The 14,062-nt window shown below is 38.8% G+C and overlaps 2 protein-coding genes across 13 annotated transcripts in view; one reads left to right on the forward strand and one right to left on the reverse strand.

Annotated features, from left to right (window-relative positions):
- The window catches only part of SLC38A6 (solute carrier family 38 member 6), an 80,587-nt gene extending 76,266 nt beyond the window's left edge, over window positions 1–4,321 (reverse strand). For 8 of the 9 annotated variants that reach the window (XR_008961376.1, XR_008961377.1, XR_008961375.1 and 5 more), the window contains exons 1-3: window positions 4,217–4,321; window positions 2,980–3,110; window positions 261–334 (exon numbers count right to left, since the gene is read on the reverse strand). Coding sequence is in view for 5 of the 9 variants with exons in the window: in XM_026480425.4 (XP_026336210.1) it covers window positions 261–334; window positions 2,980–3,110; window positions 4,217–4,321 (310 nt within the window). In the remaining 4 variants the exon portion in view is untranslated. Of the gene's footprint in view, window positions 1–260; window positions 335–2,979; window positions 3,111–3,950; window positions 4,155–4,216 lie in introns of those variants that run through there. The other variant, XM_026480426.4, reaches the window with a different exon arrangement.
- Window positions 4,322–4,397: 76 nt separating this feature from the next.
- TRMT5 (tRNA methyltransferase 5) lies at window positions 4,398–13,252 on the forward strand. 4 transcript variants are annotated; one of them, XM_048219936.2, is made up of 5 exons: window positions 4,398–4,568; window positions 6,111–6,766; window positions 8,560–8,684; window positions 10,155–10,809; window positions 11,181–13,252. In XM_048219936.2, exons 1-5 carry the CDS (start codon window positions 4,564–4,566, stop codon window positions 11,225–11,227), a joined length of 1,488 nt encoding a protein of 495 aa, XP_048075893.1. In that variant the 5' UTR covers window positions 4,398–4,563; the 3' UTR covers window positions 11,228–13,252. The 4 variants fall into 4 exon arrangements, with proteins under 4 accessions (XP_048075893.1, XP_026336207.2, XP_048075894.1 ...); XM_026480422.4 differs by having other exon boundaries at window positions 4,510–4,635; XM_048219937.2 differs by having other exon boundaries at window positions 4,511–4,699.
- Window positions 13,253–14,062: the final 810 nt, after the last annotated feature.

The following is a 14,062-nucleotide window of genomic DNA, read 5'->3' on the forward strand; positions in this document are numbered from 1 at the left end:
TTCCCCTAATCTACCCTAATCTAGAAAACTACGCTGGGTGCTTTAGGGAAAGGCAGGTAAGTTTCTTCCTCCCATCCTGTCCTTAAATATTCTCCTAGGATTGGGTCTATCCTGGCCTTTTGAAATTCTCCACTTCAACCACCCTACCTAATAATAATGTACGCCTGGTGGAAATTGAATTTGAGACATCCAATCCTACATGCGGTTATCATCTCAAGGGGCTGCTTCAACAAATGACTCAGCATAGTATTTTTACTCACCTGTCTGAATGCACATACTAAGCAGGAGGTGAACTGAGTAAGAAGCCAGGAGAGCAACTATCAACAGCAAGAAACTGAAATATTAAAGAGTACATGGTCAAACCCCCACAAAGTTTTCTTTTTTGAGGTGTCTCATTACAAAAAACAAATTTTTTTTCACATTCAAATGTTCACAGGGACTATCTTTGAGTAGTTGGGTTATGGTCACTAAAGAAAATAGTAGTCTGTATTGACCAAATTTTATTTAAATGAAAATATACTGCTTTTAGATCTAAAAAAATAAATCAGAAAGAAACAGACTTTATTTAAAACAAGAACAATTTTCCTTCAGCACTCTTGTCTGCTGACCGCTGGTGTAGCCGTTCAGTGATCTTGCAATGCTTCCCTTTTATAACTGTGTCTCCCTAGTCTAAGCCTAAACAGACGTTTGAGTTGTGAATCTCACTGTCTTCTTTTTCCCTCCGTCCCTCCTCCTCCTCCAGGGACTGTACCTCCCTGTCATACCTTCACCGGCAACAGTGAATTAAGACTGCATTTCCTGGGGGCGTCCGGGTGGCTCAGTTGGTTGAGCATCCGACTCTTGGTTTCAGCTCAGGTCATGGTCGCAGGGTTGTGGGATGGAGCCCCATGTCTGGCTCCCCACTCAGCAGGGAGTCTCCTCAAGATTTCCTCTCCCTCTCACACCTCCCCTCCCCCTACTCACGTACTCTCACTTTCTCTCTAAAACAAATAAATCTTTAAAAAAAAAACAAAGGCTGCATTTCCTAGCATCCATCAATACATCCATACACGCTCACCAAATCAAACAGCAGCAGCTAACACACATGTATTGACACAATTTGAAAAGGTGCAAATCATGTAATACTTAGCGTTCTTTCACTGAAAGTGTGAAAAGAGACAACACGCATGATTTCCTACTCATTCTCAAGAGGATACTGACAGGACAAGCTTCTTAGAAAGCTGGCGCTAGCGGAGCGCCCCAAAAGTTGAAGAGACTCTTCGTGGTCTACTTCATCCTTGTTACGAAGTAGCAAAGCTGAGAGGTACACTTGTCATTTGTACCCAAGTACACCTGTCAGTACCTCTGAGGCCTCACAAAGGAACAGTCTGGTATCACTAAATGGAAAATGTGATATGACTCGGTAAGGACATGCTCAGTGGTACACACCTGCATGTAAGGCCCTGGGGTACAAAATATGATTTTTCAAAGGGAACCCAAAGTAAGTCCTATGATTATGTCTTGCCTAAGATGTCAAATACAGTTTTGGTTTTAAAATTATGAAAGTTTGTTAAGAACCAAAACAAACAAGCTAAGAGGAAAAAAGAGAGAGAGAGACAAATCAAGAAACAGACTCTTAACTACAGAGAACAAACTGATGGTTACCAGAGGGGCGGTAAGCGGGGGATGGGGGAAATAGGTGATGGGGATTAAGGAGGGCACTTGTTGTGATGAGCACTGGGTGATGTATGGAATTGCTGAATCACTATATTGTACGCCTGAAACCAACAGAACACTGTACATTAACTAACGGGAATTTAAATTAAAACTTTCCAAAAATTATGAGGGGCTCCTGGCACTCAGTAGAGCATGAGACTCTTCATCTCAGGGTCGTGATTTCAAGCCCCACAATAGTGTGGATCTTACTTAATTTTTTTTTTTAATTTTTAAAAATTATGAAAGTTTGTGCATATAACCCATCATAAAAGCAAGTTTGGGAGCGTCTGGGAGGCATATTATAAAAACAAGTTGGTTGATCATCCCACTCTTGGTTTCAGCTTGGGTCATGAACTCAGGGTCATAGGATAGAGCCCCGGGTCAGACTTCGGGCTCAGTGTGGAGTCTCTCTCCCTTTCCCTCTGCCCCTCTCGCTTATGCATGCTCTCTCTCTCTCAAATAAATAAATAAATCTTTAAAAAAAAAAAAAAGCAAGTTGGATTATTTAAAAATTGGTTTGCTTATCAAGAAATCCAAAATAAAAGAAGAAAATAAACCTAAATGAGACTCGATGCACTTTAGTTTCCTGGTAAAATAGATCTGCTTCTCCTGATAAACAAAACAAACGCTAAATGCTAAGCTAAGGGTAAGGTCTAGTTCTAAAGGATTTCAGTTTAGCAGGGAAACTAACTTGCAAACAAATCATTATAACACAGTATAACAACTGAATGAATATACAAAGTACTACGGGAACACAGAAAAGCCAGGAATGTCTCCTCTTTTGGGCCACCTGGAATAAGTGGAGTCTAAATGAAAGGAATAGACACAGAACACATGTCTAAACTCAGAGAAACAAGACTGCCTAACAGTAGGAAGACATGAGAATATGGAGAAAAATGAAAAGATTATGAACTTTACACTCATAAAATTGCTATTTATAGGTAATCTGCATGGCTGATAAACTTTTATTCACTTTGGCCAACTTGACGCAACAAATAGCCACTTCTTAAGGTTATTATAAGCAAGTGTGGATCAAGTTTCCATTTTTAAAAATTAGCCACACTTTTGGATAAAAAACACAAATTATATTGCATCCCTCCAAGCTACAGACTAGCAACAATATAAGAGTAGCAGGAAAATGCTAAAACCCCAGAAATAATTTAACTAGACACTGCATAACACCAGCTCTGGAGCCTATCTCTTTGCTTCTCAATGTACTATCAAAATGGAAAAAGATGGAAAAAAAATAAAAGTAACAATAAAAGAACAAGAAAAAAAACTCACCTAAATCCAAGGACGCCAGTATGAGCCATAACATAAGCTAAGCCAAGGATGCCACTTCCCATGATGGCATTCGTCAAATTAAACACAGAAAAACCAAATGAAACACCTGGGGATCCCTGTCTGTAGAGTTCCTGCAAGCACACAAATTTAATAGTGTTAAATGTTTGGATGGTGAAGTTCAAATTTCATCAAGAAATGAATGACAAGTTATGGAGAAAGTCTCCTGCAAACCACAGGCACTGTGTGACACACTAATTTCTCAAGCAGCACTGGTTTCCTTTCTTCCCTTCCCACCTCCCACTAGTGCAGCACCAGGAATCTTGTTCCCTAGGAAAATCATCTCCACCAGTACAGAGCCCAGGCCGACTTCAGGAAAAGCCATGACTAACTTTGTGACTGCAAAAGATGAAGATAGGATAGGAATGGGGTGGGACAGAGAGAAGGGAGATGGCCTCCGCTCATGTGATTACTGAAGAAATCCTGAGTCAGCTTGGGCTGCTGTAGACAATGGCTGCTCCCCAATTACTAGGACTGCAAAAGTAATCTCTATATTTAATGAGTTAAGTCAGCTCAAATGCAAGGATGGTCAGGAATACCCTGTAATGACTATATAACAGAAGTAGTTCACGTTGCTCTACCAAAGATATCCTTGAAAACACCCTCTTCCAAAACAGCATTTGGGAGCACAGTCCTAGAAACTGTTACAGTGCAGGGACTTGAGTTAAAAGGCCAAGGACTCACTGTACAGGCTTTTGGGTCAAGGAAGGGCCTATGTACTTATCACCAGGCCACCTCCACTCCCTTCACCGCTAAGGATCTCTGTATGAAGATGTTTCTAGGCACAGAATGACTAAGTCTAGAAAAGAAAAATCTTGTGACTCTGGCAAAAACCTCAGACTAGTGGAGGGAACAGGAAGTCCACAAAGACACTAATAAACAGCACCGCGTTACATAACGCTAGGGCTGCTCACCCAGTCATCCTCTTCCACCTGTGCCTGCGCCTGCCTTCAGCTTTTGTTAAGGGCCATGTTACGCTGCTAGCACATTCTTGCACTCCGCCGGATCTCATCTGCATCTGGCTGCTGCCTTAAGACCCCATCCCCCAAAAGTCAAGCTCCAGCTTCTCCCTTCTCCCCGTGCCGCACCCCCACCTCCCTCTTTTCCCGGTCTTATTTGGCAGGCAGATCAGGGAAGCCCGGAGGCCTTCAGCACCGGGAAGCTAGCAGAGTCCACTTACGTTGCTTAGCAACGGGCTCAACTCTTCCGCCTCCGCCTCTTCGGGCTGCTGGGCAGAGACGTACCAGGTCCGCTCAGCGTTGACGATCCCCCAGGGCGCCTCCATGCTGCTCGCTGGCCGACTACCAGGTCCATCTGCGAGCTACCACCCCAACTCTCCAGCCCTTAGTCGCGTCCGAGGCGGGGCTGTGAGCCCGGCCCTTCCGGGTTCCCGTACCTCACCGGGGCGGGGAAGAAAGGAGGGAATCGACGCGATCTGATGACGCTAGCCCTTCGGTGGCGAACGGTGATGACGTCGTCGAGGGCCCGCCCTTCCACGAGCGACCCATTTCCGAGCTGCACCGGAGCATGAGGTGAAGGGTCTAGTGTTGGAGTCAACCGCGGAGCGACGCTGGGAATTGGGATGGTGACGTCGGTGAGGTGGTGACCGCAGGGCCCCCGAACAGAGAGGCTGAGGGTCGGGCGGCAGTACCGGTCCTCCAAGGTCTGCTCTCCGCCGCGCGCTCGTTGCGCGCAGAAACGTCGCGAGGTCACCCACCGCCTGGGTGCTGAGCCTAGGTCCGAGTAATGGGTAGGAAGGAATGTGTTTAATCTTTTCAAAAGCTTTCTGAGAGAGCCTTTCATTTTACACACGGGAAACCGAGACTCGGGTTAAGATATTATAAGAGCACGCAGCTGATTAACAGACCAAATTTGAACCCTGTGAAGTTTGAGAATTGCTTTACAGAGCCCTGGGGGCAGGGCCCTTTCCCCTTCCAGTTAGTTCTTTAGTGTTTTAGAAGGCAAAGTGAATAACCGATACTGTTAACGGAATGGGCATGTAACACTTAGCAACTCCTAGTCCTCAGAACACTGAAACCTCAAGCCATAGGCAGGACTTGCAGTAAAGCATTGAAGACAAACAACGTAGCAATTCATTAAAACCACAGGCTCCGAAGTCAGTCAGACATGGTTTTTGGTTTTTTTTTTTTAAGATTTTATTTTTTATTTATTCAACAGAGATAGAGACAGCCAGCGAGAGAGGGAACACAAGCAGGAGGAGTGGGAGAGGAAGAAGCAGGCTCATAGCGGAAGAGCCTGATGTGGGGCTCGATCCCATAACGCCGGGATCACGCCCTGAGCTGAAGGCAGACGCTTAACCGCTATGCCACCCAGGCGCCCCAGACATGGTTTTTTAATTCTTGCTCAGTCGCTTACAGCAGCGAGGCTGGGTGAATTAACCTACTTCTGACCTTGAGTTTGCTCGTTTGCAAAATAAGGATGTGATATCACCTCCCAAGATTGATAGTGTGTGTAAAGCATGTAGCACTCATAAGAATATCCTAGTAAATATTGCCATTGGTAAAGTCATAAATATAATGACCATTTCATTTATAGATGATCTTTTAACTCAGATCTTCCAATCCCACATGTAGAAAATTGTGGGTGGAGAGGTTCATTGACTATAGGGAGGCTGATGGGTCACTAAGCCCTGTGGCAGCAGGTAGGTTGAGGTGCAAATTTATTATTTACTGCTAATAAAAGACAACATACCATGGAAAAGATAGTATACTTGTCACACACCACTAGAAATTTTTAATAATCAGCATTTAGCAGGTTGTTTAAAACTGTAGAATTTAGATTTTTTTAAAAAGATTTTATTTAGAGAGAGTGTGGGGAGGGGCAGAGGGAGAGACTCTTCAGCAGACCTCCCCCTGAGCATGCTGAGCGAGGCGCGTGCCGCAGCGCTCCATTTCATGACCCTGAGATCATGACCTAAGCCTAAATCAAGAGCCCCACACCGAACTGACTAAGCCACTCAGTCGCCCCTAGAATTTAGATTTTTATTGTTAACCTATTGTGAACATGTAAGTTTGTAATTTTATGGTATTTTTTTAAATGCATCCTTTTTTTAGGATCTTATGGAGGCCATTTGGATTCTCAAGAATACTTTTCAAAGTGGAAAACTATAGAATATGTGAATCAGAACCCTTGACTCCACTAGCGTGGGCATCACAGCTACCGAAGCTTAGCAGAGCACCTGGTATTTTCTTGTTGGATCAAAACAAAAGATTCTCAACCATGCCTGAAATAGAAACAGACCAGAGAGACTCTGAACTGTTTTCACCACCCTCTAATGTTCGAGGAATGACAAAACTTGATAGAACAGCTTTTAAAAAGACAGTAACCATCCCAGTGCTTAAAGTAAGGAAAGAAATAGTCAATAAATTGATGCGATCCCTTAAAAAGGCAGCACTGCAGCGCCCAGGTATAAAACGTGTGATTGAAGATCCCGAAGATGAAGGAAGTAGACTAATTATGTTGGATCCCTATAAAATATTTACTGATGATTCCTTCGAGAGAGCAGAACTCGGTATTTTAAAGCAGCTTAATGTCAATCCACAGATATCTAAATATAATTTGGAACTAACTTATGAAAACTTTAAGTCAGAAGAAATCTTGAAAGCTGTGCTTCCTGAAGGTCAAGATGTGACTTCAGGATTTAGCAGAGTTGGACATATTGCCCACCTGAACCTTCGAGATCATCAACTGCCTTTCAAGCATTTAATTGGTAGGTGTGTCTTAGTAATATTCATGTATTAGAAAGTAATTAGCAAGTCTAATTTTAGTTTTTAAAATTCTTTTCTTAGACGTCAAATTATAGAAGCAGGACATTTTATCATTTTAATTTTAAGCTGGATCTTGGGCAACGTACTCTCTTTTGAGAACAATTTTGGAATATTCTTTCCCAAGTGATAGCAAAGCTCTAAAAATCAGTTCCGGCTTTTGTGCATACAATATACAAGCATAGATTAAACTCGAATCTTTTGGCTTTGGCAGAATTCTTGGACATCTCGTCATTTTGGTACACAGGACTAAGGACTATGTTGAATTCTAGGTTTCTTAAGTTTGAGTGTTTTACCATCAAAAGTGCAAGACACTTTACTCATGCTTCAACTGATTGAGCCTCTTCTGTATGTCAGGCACCATACTTTGTTTTTTAGTGCCCTTAGCCTTTTAGAAATGGTGCTTGTGTAAGCCCAAGTTTGAGCCTGGGCCCTTTGTCCTTTTGGATAAGAAAGAAGTAGAAGACTAATCACAATTGCAGTTATCATTTTACAAATATTTGATGTCCATGTATTCTCCAGATTAATTTTTTTTAAATGTACACTAATTGTCAGAATTTCTGGGAATTATTTTCACCTTTAAAATGTAGTTCTCAGTATTCTGCATGGGTAGAATTTCAGAAATATGCTGTTAAGCATTTGTTTTTATTGATTAAAAGGGGCTGATAATGCATAGTGATAATACAGTAAATATCTAAGCAGATCTTTATAATTATACCTGGTTGCAAATGTCAAGGATAAGCTTTGCTATGAGTCATTACTTGTCGTAACTCAGACATGCCTTTTGGCATCCCTGTTTTGTAAAGGGGCACTCAGATTAAAGTGAAACATTTCTATACAGTGGTAATTTTAAAGCTTTTACTGTAGACTTTCAGAATTGGTTTTGATTTTTTTTTATTTCATGCCTCATTTCAAACTACTGTACCTTAAAAATTGAGTTCTGATACCTGAAGCAGAACAGGATAAGAACAGTGATTGGCTAGAGTTTATTGATATTATTATATTCAAAATCAGGTATCTAAGTATCAGAAAGAAACTGGACAAATTCTGGTTATATAGCAGTATATTTGTATTTTTGAGTACTTTTTACTGACTTACAAATCAAGTTATCTTTATGCAATGAGATAGCATATAGATTCTTATAAATTTTTTAAGTGCTGACAAAAAAGGTAGGCTTTAAAGGGCATCAGTATACCATTTCTGGTGTATTATCTTTGTAGCTTTTTCAGCTCTGGCAAATATTTGACAAAAAGAACAATTTAAGTAAATGAACATTGTATTTAGATTAAGACTCTGAAGAATCTATGTTTCTTTTTTTTTTTTTTTTTTAAGATTTTTTTATTTGAGAGAGAGAGCATGCGCAAGAGAGTGGGTTGGGGGGGCAGAGGGAGAGGGACCCTGAGATCATGACCTGAGCTGAAGTCAGATGCTTAACCAACTGAGCTACCCAGGTGCCCCAAGACTCTACGTTTCTTTTATTTGAAAACTTATTTTGCCATTATATATTTCCCCTAGAAAATTTTTCTTTAAAAATATACCCATATGGTTTTTTGTGTTTGTATTGGAGGCTACATTAACTTTTCTGATCTGCTGAATTTTTAGAACTGCATGCCACTATACACACACTAGGTGCAATTTTTGTCTATAAACCAAAAGAAAATGGTTTATTTCCATTTCATATTTTCAGTTTTATTTTGCAACCAGTTGGCAATATTTATTATGGATTCTCATCTTTCAGGCCAAGTTATGATTGACAAAAATCCAGGAATCACCTCAGCGGTAAATAAAATCAATAATATTGATAATACATACCGAAATTTCCAAATGGAAGTGCTATCTGGAGAGGAGAACATGATGACCAAGGTATGGAGTATTTTATTGTCTCCTAGGTCAGATTATATCGATTAATGTCTAGAATCTTAATAGATGACAAAGATTAAAAATATTTATAATAAACCAGTGTTGATAAGTATGTGAGAATGTGAGCATTTATATATCCTTTTGATGGAAGTGCAAATTTGATAGAAATACTCAGGGAGAGTATATGGTAATATATTGCCGTTTTGAATAGGTACATCCTTTGATCTAGCATTGCAGTTACAGGAAGTTGTTTGGACAAGGATATAATTGGACAAAATTGTAATGATGTATGTACTAGGTTCTTCATCATTGTTTTGATACCAGAACAAACAAAGGAATGGAAACAACCTAAATGTTCGTCAGCAAATTGATCAATTTCTGGTATATAAAATACTATATAGAGTAGTATATAGAACACAACTCCATTTTAACTAAATATCTATGTAAATGTGAACATATATTAGAATGTTAACAGTGGGCATAGTTTTATTTGATGTAGTTACTAGTAACCTTTGTTCTTAACATGGCCAGAGCATCTGATGTGGTTGGGAGGAAAAAATATTTACACAAATTTGAAGGCAGAATATTCCGTGAAGGCAGAATATAATAAATATATCACTATATGATTTATAGAACTTAGGAACTTTTCTGGCCCTTTGATTCTTCATCCGTTAAAATAAGGACTGAGGTCACATTCCATGACTTAAAATGATGGCTGAGGTCACGTTCCATGACTGTAATTTTAATTTTGTTTTCTATTTTCTGTCACGTTTATGATAGTCCCAAAAGAAATGGCATGAAGTCTTAAATTTGTTCAAGACTTAGCTTCACTATATATATTTAGTTTAATCCATGAAAATTCAAATTTGGGAAAAGAGAAAATAGCGGAATGATTTGTTTTATACACTGGCTCTAATTTGTAAACGTGAAACTTCCAAAGTCCAAGTAACTATCTAAATATATAGTAAAATACCTCAAAATTGATTGGTAAATGACACATCTATCATGCCTCCCTCTTACAGACTGAAAACTAAGGAAGCTTATGTGCTGAGTGGAAGTGGTATCTGCAACTTAGCTAGTCATCATGAAGATGTGTGTGGTGTGTTGTTTCAAATTATAGGTTTATTTCCCTCTCCATCCGGTGACAAAATAGAGTATGATTAAGCCAGTCAGTTGGACAGTCTGAAAAATTCCTCATGTGATTTGGGAACCACTTTATGACCCATTGGAATGAGATGGAGAGCCATTTGGCTTTAAAGAGATGACTCCTCTCATGTCACAGTCTAATGTGGGTTGTTAACTGGCCTCAAGGATAGCATAAACACAAGAATTCTAATTAAAATGCAGTTATTTAAAAAAATGCACTGTTGTTTGCTCTTAAATGTAAATGTATGTAGGTAGGTAAATCCATCCAGTATTCGTGGCTGGAATTTAAGACTAATCAGGTTAATCAAAGTTTAATACCTTTTTCAGGTTCGAGAAAACAGCTACCCCTATGAATTTGATTTTTCGAAAGTCTATTGGAATCCTCGTCTCTCTACAGAACACAGTCGTATCACAGAACTTCTTAAACCTGGGGATGTACTATTTGATGTTTTTGCTGGGGTTGGGCCTTTTGCCATTCCAGTAGCAAAGAAAAACTGCACTGTATTTGCTAATGATCTCAATCCTGAATCCCATAAATGGCTGTTGCACAATTGTAAATTAAATAAAGTGGACCAAAAGGTAAAAGTCTTTAACTTGGATGGGAAAGACTTCCTTCAAGGACCAGTCAGAAAAGAGTTAATGCAGCAGCTGGGACCACTGTCAAAAGAAAGAAAACACTCTGTGCACATTGTCATGAACTTGCCAGCAAAGGCTATCGAGTTTCTCAGTGTTTTCAAATCGCTTTTAGATGGGCCACCATGCAGCACTGAGCTCCTTCCCATAGTGCACTGTTACAGCTTTTCCAAAGACCCTAATCCTGCTCAGGATGTTCAGCGACGAGCTGGAGCTGTGTTAGGCATTTCCTTGGAGGCATGCAGTTCAGTTCACCCAGTAAGAAATGTAGCCCCTAACAAGGAAATGTTATGTATCACCTTCCGGATTCCTGCTGCTGTCCTCTACAAGAACCAGACCCCAAATCTAGGTGAGCAATTTCTGGGAAATTAAATGTAAACTAGAATAGGCTTCATGGAGCTTTCTTAGGCTACATATATATTTTATTTATTAAATTTGGAAATACATTAAGCTAATATTAGTTAGATATTTCAATTCAGGATTCCTTGCCACTCAGTTGTGACTGGTTTCTCCCAGTTTTACCAATTTTAGCATGGCATACACAGTGTTCAGTCTAGTAGAAGGCTATTTCATTAAAATAATAAGTCCGCAGGAATGTTACTGTTTCATGTATAAATTGAGTATTAAAAAATCTTTAAAATACCTATATTATCTGCTTTTTAAATGTATTTTCCAGTGTTAAGTATCTTACCTAATATAGGTTTTCTGGATTTGTTACAGAGAATCATGACGATCCACCTCTTAAACGCCAGAGGACAGATAAATGAAGTCTTTACAGAAGAAAAAAACTCAAACTGCCTCAGTCACTTAATTGGGAACGTTTTCTGCCTCTCCCCACTAGACCTTTACGTAATGAAATATAATTTGTATTTCATAAAATTTTAGCAATTAACCTTAGTATTGAACACTTCTATTTTACCCTTGCTGTCTTGTAAGTTGAATATTATCAAAATTTAAATGAAATCAGTCTACTAAGTATATTTTATGTTATAATCTTACAATCTAAATTATATCTAATTCTTTATTAAATATACTTAAATATTGACTGTCTCCTGGGAAAATAGTTTTTGAAGTTGGGATAACTGCATGCTAATAACTAAGAAAGCACTAATATCACTTTGCAGTGATCCTCAGTTGAAGAGTGTGCCTAAATTTTATATAAGTACCCCTAACCTATCACTGTATAAGTAATAAAAATGAGATTATTTAGATCAGGGGTGGCAAACTATGCCTGTCAGGCCAAATCTAGTCTACCATCTGTTTTTGTATGGCAGATTGGACCAGAGAATGGTTCTTACACTAATGATTGAAAAAATTAAATCTTGTGACATGAGAATTATATGAAATTTGAATTTCAGTGTCCATAAATACAGTTTTATTGGAAGACACCATGCTCATTTGTTTACATGCTATCTGTGGCTGCTTTCGTGGTACAACAACAGCAGGGTTGAGAAGTTACAACACACAGGAAGTGATTCTCGACAGTTCATACTACTGCTTGGCATACTCCAAATCACAGGGACGTGGTTGTATAACTCAACAGCATTTTGAGTGCCATGTAAATCACCATGCTATACTATCTTATTATTGTTAGTGTATATTCATTATTTCAAAACAAGAAAAGTGGACTTCTAATGTGCTTTTAAGGCACAGTGGAGTGTGAATTACTTTGATACTGAATTGGGTTACAAAGCATCCATACTGGAGCTAAAATACAATATATGTTGACCTTACCAATAGAGGCATTCATCATAAGGTTTCCCTCACAAGCAAGCAACTGTAAGAAAAACTAGAAATTTAATCTGGAAATATCTCAACATAGCAGAATTTCTTCACAAAATAAAAAATGAAAATGAGGGTGCAACTGAAGTCAGTCTCCAAGTGACACCTTTGTAAGCCGAGCAAGGAGAGCCATTTACTGATGGTGAGTTAATTGTATTTGAATGCAGCAGCCAAAGAAATGTATCCAGAGAAAAATTGTTTAGGACTATTGGCCTTTTGGCAAGAACAGCTGCTCAAAGAATTCAGGACTTTGTGAGCAAAATCAAGTCAAGAAAGTAAATGAGTTTGATTCTTGATGAGTTGACAGATGTCACTAATGCTGCTCAGGTCTTGTTTATTTGAAACCTCAGTGCTGAATTTGAAATTACTAAAGAATTAGCTTCTGTGAATACTCGGCATGGAACAACTATGGGTGAGTGTTTTTAAAGAAGTTGAGAAAACACCAATTCCGTACAACCTGAAGTGGAATCTGCTATGATGTGTTACAACTCGGTTAAAATACATGAAGTAGAAAAAGACCTAGTTGGAAAAATATATAAAGCTCTGAAAATGTAACATATTTAAAACCTGTGGTTATTCACCAGCAAGTACCTTACAGAAGATACTTGAATCCGTCATGTGTTACTGAACCAGTAGTATCAATGGTAAATTTCATTTGCTTTCATGCATTCTAACCATGATTGAATTTTGTCAGAAATTGCTCAGCCTGTTTGATTTGCTTACCAATTGTGAAGTTTGATTGCAATTTTTTGAGCTCAGGGTCAAGACTGAAATTTTTCTTAACAAGATGAACCACTCTTAAACATTATTCTAGAACACTGAAAGGCTCTGGAAATTAGCTTTTACTAGTGACTTGACAGTATTAAAGATTTTAACCTATAATTGTAAGGCAAACAACTTCATTGTGAAAATGTAGTCATTTCAACAACCGACATTTGAATCACAGTATCTTCTGTTACATATTTCTCATGCTATCAAAAATTAAAACAAGAAACAAGATGTCCCTCAAATTGGCAGTGGATACATTTTCTGTCTTCAGCATTTTTGGGACCTTGGTGAAAATGCAAAGAAAGGAAATTCACATATTTCAAAATCCATTAACCAATAATCGAGCTGCTACCTTCAACTGGAAGTGACTAATGTACTATGTAATGACATGCTATAAGGCAAATATAAAGGGAAGAATCTAATAGGGTTTTACAAATGCCTTCCAAGTGATGAATATGCCCAGTTAAAATCTTATGCTTCTGGACTGATGTCCGTATTTGACAGTATCTATTTGTGTGAAAAGACATTTTTAGAGATAAAATGTGTAAAATAGTATTACAGATAACCATTAACAGGTGATCATTTACAACTGATTTTGATGATAGGAACAGTTGGAACCCCAATTAAAGGAACAAGTGTTATTCCCCAAAAAAGGAGTTACAAACAATGTAATTATATATACCCAATTATATTTTGAATTTTGTTCACTAAAAACATTGTACCAACTTACTTTATCACAAAGCCTAAAATACTGTCTGGCCCTACAGAAGAAGTTCGAGGACCACTCATCTAATCATTACAAACTCAAATGCCTTCAGAAGCGAGGAAGGTAATATAAATAGATGAGGGCAATAAATGGTAAGTGTAGGAGAGTAATGAACTGGAGCCCTCATCCCTTATCTAAAGGCACTTAAAAATGGTTTTTGAAACAACCAAACCTATCCTTTGCAAGAGCTTGGGGGCTAATGCAGGACCAGGGATTGCCAGTTCGGGACTTCTAATTTTCTTCTCCTCCCTCCCATCCAAGTGAGGAGTATGTAGGTGAAGGTTCA

This window comes from Ursus arctos, unplaced genomic scaffold (assembly GCF_023065955.2).
Source record: "Ursus arctos isolate Adak ecotype North America unplaced genomic scaffold, UrsArc2.0 scaffold_25, whole genome shotgun sequence".
Lineage (NCBI taxonomy): Eukaryota > Metazoa > Chordata > Mammalia > Carnivora > Ursidae > Ursus > Ursus arctos.